Source organism: Hippocampus guttulatus, chromosome 16 (assembly GCF_054856545.1).
Source record: "Hippocampus guttulatus isolate MCC_2025c chromosome 16, RoL_Hgut_1.0, whole genome shotgun sequence".
Classification (NCBI taxonomy): Eukaryota; Metazoa; Chordata; class Actinopteri; order Syngnathiformes; family Syngnathidae; genus Hippocampus; species Hippocampus guttulatus.
The window spans coordinates 3,009,593-3,029,466 of record NC_141276.1 but is presented as its reverse complement, the minus strand read 5'-3'; the positions used below and the strand labels follow the sequence as shown (position 1 = coordinate 3,029,466).

The 19,874-nt window shown below is 43.2% G+C and overlaps 2 protein-coding genes and 1 non-coding gene across 8 annotated transcripts; 1 reads left to right on the top strand and 2 right to left on the bottom strand.

Annotated features, from left to right (window-relative positions):
- Window positions 1-906: 906 nt before the first annotated feature.
- Window positions 907-980, top strand: LOC147192496 (small nucleolar RNA SNORD49). The gene has a single exon (XR_015103349.1). It is a non-coding gene; the product is annotated as a small nucleolar RNA SNORD49 (small nucleolar RNA).
- A 240-nt stretch (window positions 981-1,220) lies between these two features.
- On the bottom strand, window positions 1,221-8,664 carry fbf1 (Fas binding factor 1). The gene is given in 30 exon segments (XM_086133679.1): window positions 1,221-1,386; window positions 1,737-1,855; window positions 1,945-2,038; window positions 2,121-2,258; window positions 2,425-2,601; window positions 2,685-2,861; window positions 2,937-3,059; window positions 3,142-3,260; window positions 3,340-3,479; window positions 3,632-3,739; window positions 3,891-4,097; window positions 4,183-4,283; window positions 4,353-4,478; window positions 4,597-4,644; window positions 4,717-4,769; window positions 5,181-5,248; window positions 5,339-5,416; window positions 5,506-5,958; window positions 6,216-6,309; window positions 6,399-6,532; window positions 6,713-6,839; window positions 6,957-7,115; window positions 7,212-7,289; window positions 7,352-7,481; window positions 7,798-7,864; window positions 7,941-7,975; window positions 7,978-7,986; window positions 8,070-8,120; window positions 8,285-8,315; window positions 8,410-8,664. Coding segments are annotated over 30 exon segments (3,357 nt in total). The 5' UTR covers window positions 8,430-8,664; the 3' UTR covers window positions 1,221-1,293.
- A 1,015-nt stretch (window positions 8,665-9,679) lies between these two features.
- Window positions 9,680-19,182, bottom strand: LOC147192494 (cytoglobin-1-like). Of its 6 annotated transcripts, none has more exons than XM_086133756.1 (8): window positions 19,052-19,182; window positions 18,807-18,949; window positions 14,462-14,693; window positions 12,820-14,130; window positions 12,483-12,545; window positions 11,713-11,794; window positions 11,128-11,213; window positions 9,680-10,248 (listed from the first exon to the last, which is right to left on the bottom strand). In XM_086133756.1, exons 2-4 carry the CDS (start codon window positions 18,947-18,949, stop codon window positions 13,966-13,968), a joined length of 540 nt encoding a protein of 179 aa, XP_085989882.1. In that variant the 5' UTR covers window positions 19,052-19,182; the 3' UTR covers window positions 9,680-10,248; window positions 11,128-11,213; window positions 11,713-11,794; window positions 12,483-12,545; window positions 12,820-13,965. The 6 variants fall into 6 exon arrangements, with proteins under 6 accessions (XP_085989882.1, XP_085989887.1, XP_085989881.1 ...); XM_086133761.1 differs by having other exon boundaries at window positions 9,680-10,252; window positions 19,052-19,180; XM_086133755.1 differs by lacking the exon at window positions 11,713-11,794 and having other exon boundaries at window positions 9,680-10,252.
- Between the last annotated feature and the right edge of the window lie 692 nt (window positions 19,183-19,874).

Sequence of the window (19,874 nt, the reverse complement as noted above, 5' to 3'; positions counted from 1 at the left end):
AAGTCAAATTTAAAGTGTAACATGGACCTTTCTCACATCAATAGATTGACGATTAATCTTTTAAGTATGTTTCAGGGAAAGGGGAAATAATTTTCCTTTAATTTAACACAGGAATTTTGCCTAGATCCTAGAAATAAATGATGTCCACGGGGAAAACATCGCATATTATTGAAGGGGTAGTAATATAGCATTGTTTATTACGCTCGTGTAGTTGTATGCTTGTGTATAAGTGGATAATCAAAGTCAACATTACTGCACATTTTACTAAACTAAAAATACTAAACACATTTTAAAGTAACGACTTTTCATAACCACACATTATAGTCACGCCCATTGGTTGTGACGTAAGCGCCAAATAAAAGCCGATCACGCGAGACTTCCTGTCTCTTCTTTCCTCTGTCCGCTTGCGGAGCGGTCGACTAGCGTGGAAGATGAATACACATATCAAACGGGCCAACGTGCACCAGCTTTTGATGCATCGATACTCAAACACGAAATTGGTGAACATACACGGTCCTTCTTGAACTGAGGTTCTTTTTGATTATTTATTTGGATCATCTAGTTACTTTGTAATGGGGCTAGCTCGTTAGCTCCAACGGAACCAACACGTGGTGCAGTCGCATAATCGCGGGTAAGGTCTCATGGTTGACGTTTTTTTACAGTTTTAAATTGTAATCTGCTCTTTGTATGTGATGAGTTTTGTTATCCCTGTCTGAAAACACCGTGTGGAGAACAATGGTACCTGACCAGCAGTAGACGGTTGCCTTTAGAAGCACGTTGCTGATGTTCCAACCCCCAGTAACTTCTTATTCTTGTTTCAGGTGCATTTGGTTTCAAATGTCCGAACGAGAAGACTTTGACAAGGTGTGTAATACACTGTCCCATTACACTGCGTTGTGCTACCGTTTCGGTGATGATAACTTCTGCATAGGAAGTGCCGTCCGATGCGATAACTGACGATGGCAATATTTGATCTGAGAAATTGCCCCAGACCTGTTTTTCTTTGCATCAAAGATGGTTGCAAGAGAATGACTGAGATTTTTCTTTTCAGGTGCAGTGAATTGCTGTCGTCAGAACATGGTTCTCTCGATGGGAAAGAAGGTGCATGCGTACTTGCCGATGGACTTGGGCAGATTCAAGCCAGCAATGATACATGTTATCCCTGTATAAAATTTCTGCTTCGGGATGAATGACCTGAGCAAAATAAGTGGCACGGAAAGCAGAATTGTAGTTTTTTTTTTTAAATAAACAATGTTGTACAAAAATAATAAAGGCCCCAAAAGTGAGCTTGAATCAGGAAGCTGGAGCCCAGTGTGACTTCTGTTTGTATGACTTTTTCTTCAAGCTTTCAAGGAAGATTTGCTGCTCTTGCAGGTAGTCGTGCTCCTGTGTGCATGAGTAATTCAGTTTAGTGCAAATCCATATATGGTAATGAAGAAATCATTAAAAAAAATAAGCATGCATGTTTACCTGATATGATGACCATTGTGTGAGTTGCAATAAAGGTTATAGGCGTTACAATAGTTTGGCTTTTTTTTTTGTAAACTAGTCAAATTTTTGTGCATCTCTAGTTTCTCCTGTGAACTACTGAATTGTTTTCCCATATTTAATTCATTGACATGCATCTATTTAGCAAAAATATTTGGTAGCACATATAGTAGCGTTATTTAGATACAAGCTTTTTATACTCTAAATGAACACGGATCATCCGTTAATATTCAATGATTGCTGCTCACCTTTCGCGCATTGTACTTCCATATAGCCAGACTTGCCTGGAGTGCCACAGACTGAGAATTGGGCATTGTCTGAGTGGCGTTTAAAGGTGGTGTCAACTTCGGCTCTAGTATCGCAGAACCTAACACATGAGCATAAATCATGGTTATTATTTGCATAGTGTGTCACTTTGAAATTTGTGAAACTAAATACTGTATAGATTGACATCACCTGGGAGGACGGAATTGGCTTGTTTCGAAGAACCACTCGGTGGGTCTGGCCTCGGCTTCTCCGTTGTTTCCTGTGGACTAAACCTTAATCGCTCCTACAATTGAAAGTGCAAGGTTCATTACCTCAGAGTGAAGATCATTTTTATTTTCTATGTTGATATTAATCTGATTAAATACCTGAAGAGCACGTTGTTCTAACTGCCTCAGTCTCTCAATCTGGGAATGAATTGTTCTCAGCCTTGCCTGGTGTTCGGACTCGACACGTTTGGCTTCCTGCAATGCCTGTTCTCCTTCCTCATACTTTTCTGCTGCCAGCTGCACAAAACATGTCAAGTAGCAGTTGTGGGGGGGGGGAAAAAACATCCACTAAAGTTTGGACAAACATGTTTAGGGTCGATGAGGATAAAAGTGCCTGCGCGAATAGTCGCGACAAGAGTCAAACTGAGAATTGATCTCAATCTTAATGGTGATTTGAATTGACCTTGCTGAAGGCCTCAACTTCTTGTGCTCGGATTTTGAGCCTCAGAGCAGTGCTGCTGATCCTCCCTTTTTCTTGCTCCAGTTCTCCTTTCAGTTGTTCCAGGGCCTCTCTCTCCTGTGCCACAGCCGTCTCTCTTAATTTCAGCTCTCCGCTGCGAAGCTTCAAATCAGCCTGTTCCTGTGACCCCCCCCCCAAAAAAAAGTTGTATGCATTTGGGACTTGTAACTGAGTGGGTGTGCTGAAAACCAGTTTCATCTCACCTGCGCAAGACTCATAATGGAGCCCTCTCTCCTCTCCAGTAACGTGCTGACATCCTGTTCGGCCCTTTCTCGACGCTGCTTTTCCTGGGTATGAAAGATGTTCCACTCCGCGGCCAACTTTCTTCTCTCCTCTGCACACTGCTGTATTACCGACTTCTGCTCCTCCAGTAACGCACTCTATTGTGTCGCGAGAAAGGAAGAGTCATGGGGAATTAGTTTTTTTGTCGTGGCTCCGCCTGCTCTCTGCCTTACCTTGGCTCTTTCCAGCTCCTCTCTCTCCATGCTCATCTGCATAGTCAGGGACCGTCGTTCTTCTTCCAAACTCTTCATGGACGACTCAACCTTGGCTTGCTCTGTTGTTATCTTCCAACGCTCCTGAAAGATGAATCGTATTTCTAGCTTAAATTTTGGCCCACAATCGAAAGAAAAAAAAAAAAGCCCATAAGTTGTCATTAACCTTCTCAATTTGTCTCTGCTGTTCATTGAGCTGAGTGTCCATCCTGGAGATGATCTCCTTAAGGTAAGCCTTCTCCTCCGCCATCATTTTCTGCTGCTGAGCCAAACGCTCCTGCATGACTGAAAGAAACATTTTGCGATTCCACGGTAGCTCTCGTCCACGAGCGACTCTTGATCACCGGGAGTGCGAAGCGCATACTTCGAAGCTGCTCATCTCGGTGTCGCGCTCCTTGCTCCAAGCCGTGGGTTGTGTGTTCATGCCTGCTCTCAACCAAAGTGGAGAGATCCCCAAGTCGAAAAGAAAACTGCTCCATCTTCTCGATGACAAGCGTGAGAGACCTGGACAAAAATGCGAGATATTCTTCCATCTAATCAAATCAAAAAGGATTTTACACATTCTATTTATGTATAATATTCATGTTCATGTTGACTCGAAACAATCAAAATAAACCCATAAGCACAAACACGTACTAAATAAATAAATAATGGACCTGGTCTCGGATGTTGCACTTGTTACCGCGTCAATCTCTTCTCCTTTCAGCCGTTTCAGCCTATTGACATGGTCTTCGTGGTCTCTCTTCATCTCTGTGATCGATTTTCTGAATGTCAACAAAAGGAAAGGGAGGATGCATGAGTAGAATTGTTCCCATCATGCAGAGCAAGCCTTTTATGATCATCTTCTTTTCAACATTTGAAGCAAACCCTCAATGTGGACTTGCCAGCGAGCTTTATTGACACAATTAGTTTTACCGTTGCAAATCCCGGAGTCTCTCAACATCCCGGTCTTGGTCTTGCTGGAACTGCGCCAGTTTACGCTGGTAGTGAGCCTGCAGGTCCGAGCGCTCCTTCTCAGCCGCTTGCGTTAGCGCGGCCAAGCGTTCAATTAGGTCATCGCTCTCCTGCCGCATCCGCATCTCCCGCTGGATTGCCGATTCCTCAAGAAGCTTAACGCGAGTCCTGCAGGTGGCGCGTTGGATGGTTTCAGTGCCACTCATCTTTGAACACATGGTGGGTGTACAAGCATTTATCTCTGAATGATTACTTGTGTGCGTTATCCATGAGTTCTATGTCCTGTTGATGCTGCTGCTGGACACTTTCCAGCAACTTCTGGCAGTGGTCTCGCTCCAGCTGCAGAGTCTTAGCCTGGACAAGAACAGGTTGAGGTCTGAGCTTACATCACCACCCATCTTCATCAAGCAAGCAAGCACATACCTGTCCCTCCAGCTGAATGATACGCGCTTGTAAATTCTCTCCATCACCGCGGTGCTGCTCATTGAGTTTTTGCAGGGCCCCGGCATCCAAAACACCCCGGAGCCCCAATAACTGAGACTGCATCACCTTTCAGGCAGAAGCAGGAATAATGCGAGAACAACACCGTCACATGCATTGCATCAGTCATGCCGAATGAAGAGGATTGAAATGGATCTGAAAACCGGGCTAAGTAGCACCTCCATACCTGCTGTTGTAGTAACAATTGCTGCAAGCTGTCAGCTGAAAATGGCACCTGCCCACGGCACAAGGAATTAAAATACAGCAAGCTAAATCCAAACAACACTATTCGTCATGAAAACGATACCTGTTTCTGGACAGCGGCTAATGAGTGTGGCATGAGGTTTTGCTGTGGGAGCGCTGAAAAAAGAAAAAAAAAAAGCATCCATGGGAGTGACGATATATATTAATAAAAGAAATGCGTGGGGGCGGGTGACGACAATGTATCCCGGGTACGGGCATGGGTAAGTTGTTCAGAGTCCAACAAAGTCAGCTCAAATATGTGTCATGTTTTATCCATTGTTAAGATGTCAACACTGCAACAAAGGCAAGTTTGAATGGGATCAAACCTGCACAAAAAAGATGAACCTTATGTCTATTCCGTCATATGCCGCATGACAATGCCCCGATATACAAAACCAGGACCCAAACTACATCAAGCACCTCACCGATATTTTTATGGAAGAGTCGACAAAAACATGTCATGGTACTTCCAGAGTACCGGTACATGTGGAGCAATGCAGTCATGTAAGAAAGACAAATGTACAGTACCTTGCTTGGCTCTCTCTTCTCTTTGAAGGGAATGTAGCTCAGCAAGGCTCGGTTGTCCACGTGAGGAGCTGAAACAAATTCAACGTTGAAAAAAATATATACAGGTATATATATTACTCAAGGGTGGGAAGCATTCAATCGATAGCGTTTTTACTTACCCAGCATCCTTGGAGGATGACGATTGTTTCCCAGGGATGTTGTTTCTGCCTCTGCGGGCTTGTGAAGGGGCATCCTTACTGAAAAACAGATTATCAAACAGTTCCATTTTGAAAAATAAGATTCAATGTATGACTACTGACAGATTGTGTAATCTTGTGAACATTACCTAACAAGTGACTCCAGATCCACTTCTTCTCCAAGGCCTAAAGATTGCTCCTGATTTAAAATTTTGGCATCAAAGTTTGATCCAGAGAAAGACTTTTTCCTGCTCAGAGCTCCTGCCAACCAGTCATCCTCCTCCTCCTCCTCCTTCTGGCTTTTGATAGCCTCGGGCTTGACCGCTCCGGTGTCAGTCGAAACTGAGACATTCACTTCCATTTTAGCAGCTGATAAATTCTGCTCACCAGACAGAGAGCGCTTTCTCTCCAATAGGGGAGAAGAAGGAGATTTTGGAGAGTCCGTGGAAGTCTTCTTCTCTTTGACATCATCTTCAAGGTGGCTCTGCTCATCGTTGGCTTTGAGACAGAGCCAGTCCGCTGGGTTGCGAGATCGATTCGCGATTGGGGCCGAGGGAGGCTTTTTCTCCGGGGTGGAAGCACTGACATCCTCCGTGGGGAATCTTTTTTTTGGGTAAGGCAAAAGAGGAATATTGCTGATCAACTTCTCACATATCAAAACGGTTCTCCTCAGTGAAATGAAATACCATGAATTCATTCCGGGCACCAAAAAGCGACCAATATTTTTGTGTGTTTTAGTTTTTAACACTCTTGAAAGTGTATTGCCACTACCCTTTTGTTATGGCTCGTACCTCACAACATTCATGAGAGAGAGCAGTGGCAATCAAGGCACAAGTGTACTAGTGGAATAAATGTCCACCTGATAGACTGCCGACGGGACTGGAGTCCTGAAGCGGTGTCTCCCAATGTGGGCTGATAGGACCCAAATGCGAGGTCATCTTCTAAAAGGGTTTCTGAAAAATGGACAGAAAGGTCTGGCATTATTAAAAGACGCCATCCCAATCACTGTGTATGACACAATTAGATAGAGTGATATCTTCACCTTTCATAGTGAAGTTTTTCTCCCGAGACAGGGGCTGGTCCTTCTTAGCACCCGATGGTGGCCATTCCGGACGACGAGAATTACAGTTCTCCAGAATCTCATCGAGTCTGGTGCGAGCTCTCTGTGGTTGCTCACTGATGCATTGAGATAACACATACAAAAAGATTGAGGTCATTCGTAAATACAAAAAATAAAACTGTATTACATAAGGAGGGGCGGGGGTCAAAAATCACTAAAGGAGTATCAGCTGAAAACTATGAAACAGGACCAATCACTACTATGTTGGAAATTATGAGGGAAGACAAAGCCGTCACCTTTCCCTGTTGGACCAAAGCACATTGTCGTTTTTCTTGGGAATTTCACAGTCCAAGCCAAGTTCATCAATCAAATCGTCTTTCTCATCATCAAACGCAAGGTCGTTGAGTTTTTTTGCTCCAGTATCTGATTTAAAAAAAAGAAAAAGAAAAGAAAACACATACAAAAGAGGAGAGGAATTCATCATGTGAGGTTTACATTGAAGCATGATAAATATGAGATCCTGTAAACTTTCAGGTTTACTTGTTTCCTTTTTTTGGCCCAGAGATGCCGAATGTGAAGGTACGGATTTTTCAGGTTTGGTTGGCTGCGATTTGGATTTTGATGGCGTCTTGTTTTTATGTTGCGGTAAACCATCCAGCAGGTCAACCAGGTCGTCCATATCATCCTGATCATTAAGTTCTGCAGATAAAAAGGCCAAGTATGGTTCGGATCTGACCACAAATGTCAGATGGCACCTTGGGCCCAAATAGAACCCAAGATGAATGGCAGACTCACCAGAGAAGCTGAACTTTTTGTTACGTGCAAAAGATGAGTTGATTTTCTTCCCTTCTATGGCAGCTTCATCTAGGTCATCTGAGTCAGTGAATATATTAGTCAACTATTTTACAGTAATAATAAGGGCACGGCGATATTACCTGCTTTGCTTGCTTTTATATCACTGGCTTTATCTGGTTCTGGCAAGAACACTTCATTCTCAGATTGTTTCATTTCGACAGAAGGTGAATTAGTTGTTTTCTTTGATGCGGCATTCATATCATCTGGACCCTGTACAAAGGTGAATTCAAAATAACAGATACAACATGGAGAGTGAAATAAATTTGCACAGGTGCTTATGATGTATCCCCTATTGGCCCTATTGTATTTCATTTTCTTTTTTTTTTTTCAAAACATTCCTCGCCTGAAATATACCCGCTTATTGTATTTCTCGAAAGTAGACAAAAGTAACATTTTCTTAAAGACTTAAATAAATAATACAGGATATAGAAATGAATGAATATAAAGGGCCAGGTTTTGGTTGGGCCACCACAACAGAGATCAATCCTGGTGGCCCTGTAAAGACTCTGGATAGCTGTCAACATACCTCAGTGTTGGCTTTATCCAAATTTAAATCGTCTAGCATACTGAAGATGTTTTCAATGTCAGATGTGCTGAAGAGAAAAAAGGTATTCATAGGTCAATAGTAGTATAATTTCTTATGGATTATCAGTAATTAGTCAAACAAACCTATGTTGTAATCCACCGCGTCCTGATTTCCTTCTTAGTGGGAATTCTGGTAAATAAATTGTTGAAATATTAAGAACATAGGCCTACTATAGTAATCATAACACGTTTCGTTTTTTTTTGGTCACTTACTGTCACTGTCAAATGAACTGTCGAGAAAATCTCCACCACTGAATGGGCCTTCTGAGAATTATGAAAATATCAACTTAAACATCAGGATGGAACCCTTCATTTTGTTACACTTGAGACCCTAACTGTGTATTATATTTTGAATGTGGAGGGCACGTGTTAGCTCTTCTTTACATACAGTACTGTAATTCTGTATCACAATAACATAAGAAACTTACTTTTAGGAGGCTTCCCTTTTGGCTTGGTGGCCTGAAAATAGCGTCAGAAATAAAACAAACGGACAAAGTCAACAATTCAACGACGAAAATCGGTCACGAAGACTGCAGTCAGTCATGATACGAACCATTTTGGTTTGTTTACCATTACAGGAGCGGTTAGCTGGCTACTTTAGCATCGATTTGATGGGGCGTCTCGTTTCCAATAGTGATGACAAACACCCCTGTGCCCACTCGCGTTCCACCATTTAAAATGTGACGGTTAATTTAAAGAAGAGTGCAAACGTTCGCACACATATGAAAAGAATCTGAGGGCTTAGTTTTTGCACACGAGCGCCCTTCCATTGCGAGACTTAAACCGGTGTGAAGGAGGAACGTTGCCTGTTTACTTGTCCATTGGCATTGTGGGTAATGTAGTTTCCAGCGAACCCGCACCGAAGTTGTGCTCTCAAAAAACCCTATGCATGAGTGTGCGTGTGTGTGTATCATCCACACACACGCACACTCATGTGCGCGATTTACAGATTTAAAAGAAGTTAACGTTTTAACCTGTGGTTAATGTCACGTTGAAGCTTCTAAACAGCTTCACCACCAGGCGGCATCAGAATTTACAACATTAATTGAAGGAAACCGGTTCGAGAACTGATCTGAATGATTCATATTTTGCCCGTATTTAATTCAGTAAGATTTACACTTTATGTTGCACCTTAATCAGCAAAGTGATAACCTAGAAGCAACTTCCAGTCATCAGAAATGTGTGATCATTACTTAAATATTTTCATTGTGTGTACAATGAGCTTCTTGCTCAATGTCTAACTGGCTAAACTTTTAAACATCCAGTATTTTCGTGTGTAGGTGCATATTTTAGCCAACATGCAGCACAAATTGTATAATTTTGTGATCTAAATATTATTCCGCAAGTAATGAAGACACGTTAAACGCAACAACATAAAAACATCTTGAATTCTTTCAGTGTGATGTAATACAAGATGTGAGTTCACTTCCAGTTCAGCAATAAATATCATTACAGCAATTAAATCATCTGAATAGATGTGTCATTTCACATGAAAATGATTTAGTTCATGCTCCTTGGATTTTGTGGATATATTAGAAGCCTACACGAAAAGCGCTCTGCATAACTTTTTTTCTTTCTCCTTGTTGGCCGAAACGGCCAGCAGTAATGTGATCACTTAATCATTCCAAAGAAGTGAGATTTTAATTCAGTTTGAGTAATAACATGGATTAACACTTTAATTTATTACACGTCTCAGGATGATCTACAATGGACTCCAAAGCAATACTACATTCCTTTACTAATACTTCCTGACATTTGCCCTGTGTTTGTACACTTCCTCAGTATTTGGTATCACGCATGGAGATACTTTACAACAGCACACAGACGTTTGTACTTTTTTTTTTAATCAAGCAACAGGACAATTAACCTCAAAAGAGTTTAGGGGAACTGCCTTTCATGACACATCAGTTGTTGCTTTCAGAAGATTTGAGGTCACTTAAGAGAAGTTCTTTCCAATTGCACAAAAAAGACTATCGAAACTCGGCTGTCCTCATTTTTATGAAAAGCACATCGCCTGACCAAGCTTGAAGAAAGCAGGTCCACAAATCAAAGGTAATGTCTATTTCATCCATGTATTTATTTAGTTATTTACAAGGAGGCACATTACTAGTATCAGACAGAGCTCTGCCTAGAAACATTTTAATGCGGTGATACAAAACTAAATCAAACAAGTCAGGGTCATTGGTTAAATCTATCCAGCTTGTCCTGGCATGAAAACAAAGAATATGTTATCTTCAAACTGGAATTCAGCCCAAATACCCTTTGCCTCAGTTCCCTGTCGCATAATGGGGAGCATGTGCAGGACAGAACCGACTCAAAGCCCCTCTCACCCCCCACCTTGTTGTTTCTTCACTCCTGGTCGGGATCTTGGCATGAGCTGCCATGTGCAGACCTGTCTGAATCAACAAAGAGAGAAAACGAAAATACAGTGAAGGGATTGTTGCTGCATTTCCCCAAATCAGTCTTGAGAGCAGAAGTAAACATTTGATTTGACATCAACAGATGAATACGAGGTGAGGGATCAACAGTTTGCCTTTTATCTCCAAGTGTTTACATCTGGCTGTGGACAGCATATTTGAGCAGAAATATTGAAACTGGCATTTCTTGCTCTGCAGATGGTTATTGAAACAATAACGCTGAATGTGTACAGTTTCCCCATAGGAAGTACAGACAGCATAATAGTTAAGCATATAACCAATATGAAAACCAGAGAGTGGTTTCGTGGGGGGGGGGGGGAATCAGAGTTATACTCCGCCGACTCCCCGAAGACTGCTGGGATAGGCACCAGCATGTCCGCTTTCAGATAGCGTGACGCCAAATTGGTGTTTGGAAGTTGAACCAAACTGGCACCAGCTCAGCGTGAAAAGTCTACATAACGCTTGCGTGCGTTTGTTCTGCTTCTCTTGAATGAAAAGTGAAAAATTCAACCACCTTGAGGGATTAGAAAGAGTACTATAATATAATAATAATAATAATACATTTTATTTATAAGCGCCTTTCAAGACACCCAAGGACACTTTACAATAACAAAAAACACAAAACAATACGGGTTGAGCAGCGGCAGCCAAAACGCGCCAGCGTTCACTCAACCCGGAAGTCAGAAAGAAACCACAAGGGAGGGAACCCTCAATTTGAGGATAATTTGAGTTAGGCATATAGATGGATGACGATGGGCCAGTGTAGTACTACATACATTAAAAACAAATGCTGAATGTATTAAAGTAAAGAGCAGGACAAACTGAGCACACAAGTTCCGTAAAATATACCAAACCTTCATTTCCGCTGACACGCGGCTTATTCTGTTTTTACTATCTACTCTTGTTTTGGTGCTCTGCTGCGACATGGATAATTGAGTTCCTATGAGCAACAAGGAAGAAACAAGACATTTTGTTACTTTTAGGATCAGGAGCATGAGCATAAGCAAAAAACATGCACAACCTGCAAATGATAGTCACACACCGCTGCAGGATGACATTTGACTCATAAAGCATGACTTATCGCAGGTCAGCCAATGCAGGAGTGCCCAAGCACATCCCGCAAATGTTCGCTTGGGTTAAGGTCAGGCTGGTTGGCAGGCCATTCTATTCGCTCCACTCAGAAATACGAGAGGTATTCTGTGTGTGTGTGGCCGAGTGTCATTTTGGTGGATGGAATTTGGCCGCAGACTGTGTTGAATTCTTACATTGACGGCAGGCCTAGTTGTTCCAGTAAGGAATATGGTGCGGGCCAGGCACCATCACGCTACAACCACCACGGCACTATCTGTCAACTTCTTGGAGTGGCGAAATCCCGAATCAGGAGTAAATGTTTACAACGCAGAAAGCTGTTTGGCATAAAGGTTGAAAATTCTACATACCATGTGAACACTCAGTTGTGCTGCTCGTCCCACGAATTGTGCTGTTTATTTAATTTCGTTTTTTGGCAGAGAGTATCATTTACTGTAGAAGGAAAAATAAACGGATTTTTCAATGGTACAGTACATTTTTTTGGAAATACAGTACCGGTACATATATAATTATATAATTTAACGTTTTCTTTTGTGAAGCAACCAAGTTGCTTTCTTCCATAAAAATGTATTCATGTCAAAAATGTCAACAAAAAAAAAATCACGTTTTTTGAGTGCTGTAATACTTTCATCACGTTGTGTATTGCATTTCTTACAGCTGTAGATGTGGAAGGCAATGCATTTGTAATCAGTCTCCAAAGTGATGATGATGGATTGTTGTTCAGCCTCTGAATCATTTAGTGTTCGCAGAGTTGTAGCCGGTGCATAAGAGAGAGAAATGTGGGACAGGCGTCTTTGCAGTCGTCCCTCTTTAATGCATCTGTGCCTCAGTAACATGCTCCACTTTCCGCCCTTGACTGGGGCCTCTTGTGAACCCCCTTCCCCTACCCGCACCCTCACCTCCAGTCTCACAAACATTCACACACGCATGCATCGGCAATAGGATCTGTTCCGGCTTATTTTGCCAATTCAAACCTTTGTTATGGATTATTGATTAATATCATGACGTCAATCAAAAAGTTACCATTTTACTTTATTTCAAGGTTTCTGTACACATGAAACATTTCCCTTGTTTGCTTGATGGATTCTTTATTATTCCTTACCCCGTGAGTGATACTCACCGTCATTTATGATTGTCTGCAGCTTCGTCGCTCTTCACGTATGGCACCTCTTCCTCCTTCTGCCTGCATGGTAAGAATAATTATACGCAACATTAGAGGGGTGTCAACTTCCCTGACATACACTATTTCTGACGACCAAAATAAATCTTGTAGGAGGGATGGGATGAAAACATGAGTTTGGCGCCTCCACAAAAAAACAATGACACAGTCATGATATCAATATTTGCCTTTTTTTTTGTAACTCGACTTTATCATAAGGAAGTGACACCTCAAAATCTCAATATTTTGGCCCAAAGAGAATTTTCTGCGGGGAGAATGACGAATGACTACTACTTACGGGTTGATTTTACTGGAGAATCTGTGCCGCAGGATGAGACCGATGCTGGTGAGGACCATCATTGTGGTGCACATGATCCTTTCCCAAGGATCTCCTTGCGATTAGAGCGGCGAGACCTCCGCTCCCATTGAAAGCCTCGAAATGAAAAGGCAAACGTTTGTGGTGCAACAATCAGACTATTCCTGTCTTCCTCTTGGCTGTGACTCTCGATCGTCAAGATTAGCTCAGAGGATTAGCTGGGATCAAGGAGGGGTGAGATCTGGCTGGCATGACGAGCAGGCAAACAGAGCCTGCTGTGGGGCTCCGTTCCAAAAACAACCATCATGAGTCGTTGTCAGAACGTCAGCTGACCGGTTAGCACGTATGCCTCACATTTCTGCGCTGCGGGGTTTGAATCTCAGCTCTGGATTCCGGCGATGGATGTGTTTATTATTCAGACTCAACGTGTGTTGGGTTTTCTCCAAATATTCCGGCTTCCTCTCACATTACAAAAACATGCATGAACAAATGCAGGAACAACAGCCGCACACCAGTATCGCATGTCATCGAGTCACAAGGCCATGACATATTTTTATTTCAAAACATTGGTATATATGGATCCAAAGGTGCGTCATGATGAGAAAGTCTACTGTCGTTACTGTTAAAAATGTAAAAATGTCATTCTCTGTAACTCGCACGGTGTCCAATAGGGAAGACGGACTTGAACGAAGCATCGTGGGAAATTTACATGGCCGTTTTCAGGTTTGTACTCCACACATTCATGACAAGGCACACTCCATGTGTCAAATGTGTCCTCTTGTCCTTTGTTACACTTTCCGAACTTCCACTCTCTACCTGGGTTGGCTCCCAAAAATTGAGATTCCAGTTTCTTTGACGACTTCTAGTCTAATCCAGACTCATGAACACAGCTACAGCAAAGCAGCGAAAGATAACAGAATTGCTTCATATCGGTTTAGCTCACGTGCGCGCCCTATGCAGTGTATCCTATGTACTATATTCCAAAGCTGCCCATAGACAAAATGACACGGTATTTCTGAGATACAGGTTCTGTGAAGATACATCATTTCAAAGCTAAAACGGTCATCCGTGAGGACACACGGTCAGAGGTCTAGAGATGCGCACCGTTCGACAAACCCGCTTCAACCTTCACCCGGTCGAGCTGGAGAGCGTCGTCCAACCCACTTCCTTGTAGGTGGTTGTGATACTGGTGTAGATTGTAGCCAAGAGTTTCGTCCAGGCTCCCGCCACCTCTGCTGTCATCACGTCTGAGTACTCTTCCGCCAAAACTTCCAGGATAACGCCACTGAGGAACTGACAGGCACACAAATGGGGCAGATAAGATGCAAAATGTCGACTTCGTGCATACTCTTCAAATCCATTCATTTCTGGTGCAAGATATTTCTGGTACTGTCTGTTACACCAAAGAAAAGATTTCCATCCATAGAACCTACAAAACCAAAAAATGCGGTGAGTTCAACGCAATTTTTCTGGGCCAATCGGCCTCAAGAGTTGCACCAAATTTTTTTTTATTAAATGTCATGCAAGACATTGGCAAATCTTGTGAGATTTTGGCTTTATGGGCCTGTGCATTGGCTTTGTTTTTCAGTTTACTTTTTCTTTGGCTTTTAGTGATCAACATTACCTTGAAGTAGACAGGCTCCACTTTGTGTCGAAGTGCATGCGCTTTGCCAAGTAGCTTCAGCACTGAGGCCAGCTTCTCCGGTTTCTCCAGGTTCTCCACCAATGTATTGATACTGTTCATGACTCTGCGGGCGTGATTCCTCAGCTGGGCGCTCTTTTCCAGTTCCTCCGGTTCCGTCATGTTCTTAAACTTGCTGAAGAATTGCTTGGATGACGGGTAGCTAACAAACAGCCTGTCCGGAAGATGAGAGAGAAAGTTGTATCTCGATATTTATTGTTCAAATGTTCATAAACAAGGTGTGTCAAGATTGGCCAGAAACCGGGTTTTCACAATACGGGTATTTACATTTTTAAAAATATCACAGTGTCGAAAAAAAACAAACAAACAGAATTTGATTGCGGATGAAAGGGATTTGATTTCTCAACCAAGTTTTGGCTTTGGAATGTGAATACCGAATACGTCCCACTGTATGAACGTAATAGTAGCTGATGAAAATAGTACTGCACATACATGTACATATGTAATAAGTACTTGACTCGTGGGTGAGTCATTAGCACATCTGCATCACATTTCTGTGGTGCAGAGCTGGGATTTCATCTCCGGCCTTCCTCTGTGGAGTTTGCATATGTCCCACGTAATTGCACAGGTTTTCTCCGGGTACTCTGGCTTTCTTCCACAATCCAAGTGGAAGAAAGTTGGGCTTTTAGCTATTAACTACGATTCAAAATACAACACGCCATTATGTGTGAAATAAAGTTGTCATATATCAATATGTGATTTTTAAAATTCTGATTTCTGCTGGTACTGATATATTTCATTAAACTGTAGGTCACACAAAAAAAAAAGTTCCACATGTTCCCTAAATTTTGACAGAATTTTGACAAAATAACACGTGTTTTTTTTTTAACCACTACTATGCCCTGAGGCACAAGGAGGAGCTTTAAGACATTGCATTTGTGAACTGAAATTCCTGAAAATAGGACGGATGTTCAGCTCTATGTAGATGGAGGGCCTCTGTAAGAATTCCAATTGGATTCTTACAAGCTAATGAGGGACCATGATGTTTAATCTTTCGCGCATGGAATTGCACCACCTGTGGTTGCATATAAATAGCCTCATTAGTATATTAAACGACCATTGGAGCCTTAATCCTTCGTTATCTATTCTCCAAGATGAACCCAGGTTCCGAACCCGGAGAAAGTTTTTAATTTCACAGACTGTGTCAAAGTCAGATAATATCCGCAACCCGTAAGAGGGCACGGGCAGTTTAAAAGCTTAAAAGTTTACTCAGAACTTTGATGGAAAGGACTCTCGGCACCGAGCAGGAAAATTACAATGGCCGCGCTTATCGATGAAGATTCATTCTTCAAATTCCTGGTCGCGGGAAGGAAGGTGCCGTCGATGTTCAAAAACATACTTGAAATCTGGGTTTGACCCAAGGGCTACATGGGACACCCCATACAAAATCCGGTCCTAATAGATACCGGTATGTAAAATACTATTTTAGTTGACACTTTTGGGTAAGCATTTATTTGAAGGTTTAAAATTATTATGAGAAAATTTCTTTCCCAGTTTTGTCCTTCTTAATGCTGTAAACAAAATATAAATGCAGAGCAGTTGTCCACCACTGCCAAAGTTCACTCTTTCAACCCCGATACCTGTCATCTGTAAGCAATATATAAATGACTTGGAAGAGTTATATGCTCTGCATTCCATCTGAGGTCCCTTTAAACATTCAGCTCATAGGCATATATAAAGATACGGAGGGTCATGCAATGAATTATGAACCCCCCCCCAAAAAAAAAATGTTGCTCGTTCTTTCTGTTTACTCAATGAAGAGACAACAACCACAGCTGTGAAGCCTTCAAGAATAAACCATAACAGACTGCGTGATCCACCACACTTGGATGAAACGGATGTTTACATGACGGCTTAACAAAATTCAAAAATGCTGTATGCAAAAAAAAAAAAAAAAAAACCCAGTCTCAAGTCATCCTCCCCCCCAAAAAAGCTGTCTTGAAGGTCTAATTGCTTGTGATATATTCTAGCCACCGTTGGATGCCTGGCATTCAAAACATGACCCGCATCAAGGGAGGGGAGCCCTTTGAGAGCCAAGGGTGTCTGATTGACGGATTATTGTTTATCCTGTTTGCCTCAACACTTTGATGAATGGGATTATGGACAAGGAGGAAAGTGAGATGATTATATACAAAATCATGACTGGCTACGCTCCTTTACACGTCATATAAAAGGTCCGAAAAGATCACCTCTGGACACGTGCCACATATACATATATTTATACTGTACGCAAGCCGAAAGGAAGGAGGCCCGGGGACTAGTGAGTGTGAGAGCCACTGTCCGGGATGAAACATCCAAGCTCCATGAATACATCAAGGAGAAGGCTCCAACGGATGACGTACTCAGAGAATGCCTCAGACAATGGGGAACAGAAGATGAGGTGCTGGGAGAGGGACCATCATGGGAGGACAAGCCCCTACACGGGATGTACCACCGGAACATAACTGAAGTGGCCGATCTCAAGAAGTCCTATCAGTGGCTAGAGAGGGCTGGCCTGAAGGACAGCACAGAGGCACTCATCCTGGCTGCTCAAGAGCAGGCCCTGAGCACCAGAGCCATTGAGGCCCAGATATACCACACCAGACAAGACCCAAGATGTAGGTTGTGCAAAGAGGCACCTGAGACAATCCAACACATAACTGCAGGGTGTAAGATGCTGGCAGGGAAAGCCTACATGGAACGCCATAACCAGGTGGCTGGCATAGTCTACCGAAACATCTGTGCGGAGTATGGACTGGAAACCCCAAGGTCAAAATGGGAAACACCTCCGAAGGTGGTGGAGAATGACAGAGCGAAGATCCTGTGGGACTTCCAGATCCAGACTGACAAGATGGTAATGGCGAACCAACCAGATATCGTGATCATAGATAAAGGGCAGAGGAAAGCCGTTGTAGTGGATGTAGCGGTCCCAAGTGATGGAAACATCAGAAAGAAGGAACACGAGAAACTCGAGAAATACCAAGGGCTCAGAGAGGAGCTGGAGAGAGCCTGGAAGGTAAAGGTGACAGTCGTGCCTGTGGTGGTCGGAGCACTTGGGGCAGTGACCCCCAAACTAGATGAGTGGCTGCAACAGATCCCGGGAACAACATCGGACATCTCAGTCCAGAAATGTGCAGTGCTGGGAACAGCAAGGATACTGCGCAGAACCCTCAAGCTTCCTGGCCTCTGGTAGAGGACCCGAGCTGAATGAGGGACGGACACCACCCGAGGGGGGGTGAGACGAGGAATTTTATATATATATATATATATATATATATGTATAGACCGTCGTGAGACAGGTTAGTTTTACCCTACTGATGATGTGTTGTTGCAATAGCAATCCTGCTCAGTACGAGAGGAACCGCAGGTTCAGACATTTGGTGTATGTGCTTGGCTGAGGAGCCAATGGTGCGAGGCTACCATCTGCGGGATTATGACTGAACGCCTCTAAGTCAGAATCCCGCCTAGACGCGGCGATACCGTAGTGCCGCCGCCCCCCGGTTGGACAAGGTTAGCGGGCGGGGGGACACCGCTCCCCGTCCGCGCGGAACGCCATTCGACACTGGGCTGGGGTGCTCCAGGATGATTGGGGCCCCCTCTCTGGTTTATCACAAAGCATGTTATGAGGAGCATGGTGCTAAATGATATATATATATATATATATATATATATATATATGGGCGGCCCAGTAGTCCAGTGGTTAGCACGTCGGCTTCACAGTGCAGAGGTACGGGGTTCGATTCCAGCTCCGGCCTCCCTGTGTGGAGTTTGCATGTTCTCCCCGGGTGCTCCGGTTTCCTCCCACATTCCAAAAACATGCGTGGCAGGCTGTTTGAACACTATAAATTGTCCGTCCCTAGGTGTGAGTGTGAGCGCGGATGGTTGTTCGTGTCTGTGTGCCCTGCGATTGGCTGGCAACCGATTCAGGGTGTCCCCCGCCTACTGCCCGGAGACAGCTGGGATAGACTCCAGCCCCCCCCCCCCCCCCCGCGACCCTCGTGAGGATCAAGCGGTACGGAAGATGAATGAATATATATATATATATATATATATATATATATATATTCTGCAACAGATAAGCATCAATATGGCTTGACATTCTAGGCAAAAAGATCTGATCATTACGGAACTAACTGATGATGCTGCGCTGTAGAGAATGAAACGTATGTGCAGTAAAAAAACAAAACAAAAAAAACGTGGTCATCTCTGCTTTCTGTAGTGTCTTGAGAATCAAATAAGAAACAGTCAGTGAAAATATTGCTGTCAACAAGAGAGTAAAACTAAATACCTGATAAGTATGGCCACTCCAACATCATCGCAGTTCTGGTAGACTTTTGCCCAGGAGTCCTGGATGTTCACCTTATCCTTGTCAGTCAGCGGGCTTGGTCTCTCCAGGTGGTCCACCTCTCCCTCTCCCTGCATCCTCTCCATCTAGGAACACAGCTGATCAGTGCTTAACACATGCCGAAGGCAGGGGAACGATCCCCCCCCCCCCCTCACCTCCAAAATGAATAACAAAAAGTCAAATCCGACCTTTTTTCTCGTCTTGGCTCTTTCCCGGTGATGGGCGAGAGGGGGAGAAAGCTGCTTCCCTTTCCGTCTTTGCCCAATGAGACTCGTTGCTCCCCAGCCCTGAATCTCTGCTGAGCGATAGTGTGAGTGAAGAACAGGCTGGAAAAAACACAAGAAACACACGCAGCGAATGAGGAGGAGCTTCTGTACTCTCTTTCACACACACACTCCCTCTCCTCCTGCTCCCCTTTCCACCTCACTTTTTATAAGTGCTGTTTGATGAAAACATGATGAGATAGAAGTTTGAAAAAAAATAATCCGCGGTCAGGGATACAATGTGAGATTAAGACCTAAAAAATAAAAAAATAAAAATAAAGACACACACTTCCACTATTCCCACTCTTAACTGTTCAAGAGATTAACCTCGAATCATTTTCAATTGCACACAAAGCATGACCAACATAAATGCAAAAGCACACCAATGGGTGTAAATTAAACACAATGACGTCAATCAGAAATAGGACAGATTCTCATTCATTTTGATTTGTTCTTTGTTGCAAGACTGCGTCACAGCATGGTCCTAAACCCCAAAACACCCTGCCCCCCGCGCGCACACACACACACACACACACACACATACACACACACACACAGGATGCACTCTTTGAAATGTATACTATTCACCCTTGCTGTGAGCGTGTGACAAAGGTTCTCCAAGGAAATAGTACATCTTGGTTTTGTTGCCACAGCTGAGAATGGGCTCCGATTTCAATGCTGGTCGGGCAAGGAACAGCAATCACTCAACAATTAGTCCAGGGCCACCTGTTGAGAGAAAAAATGTCAC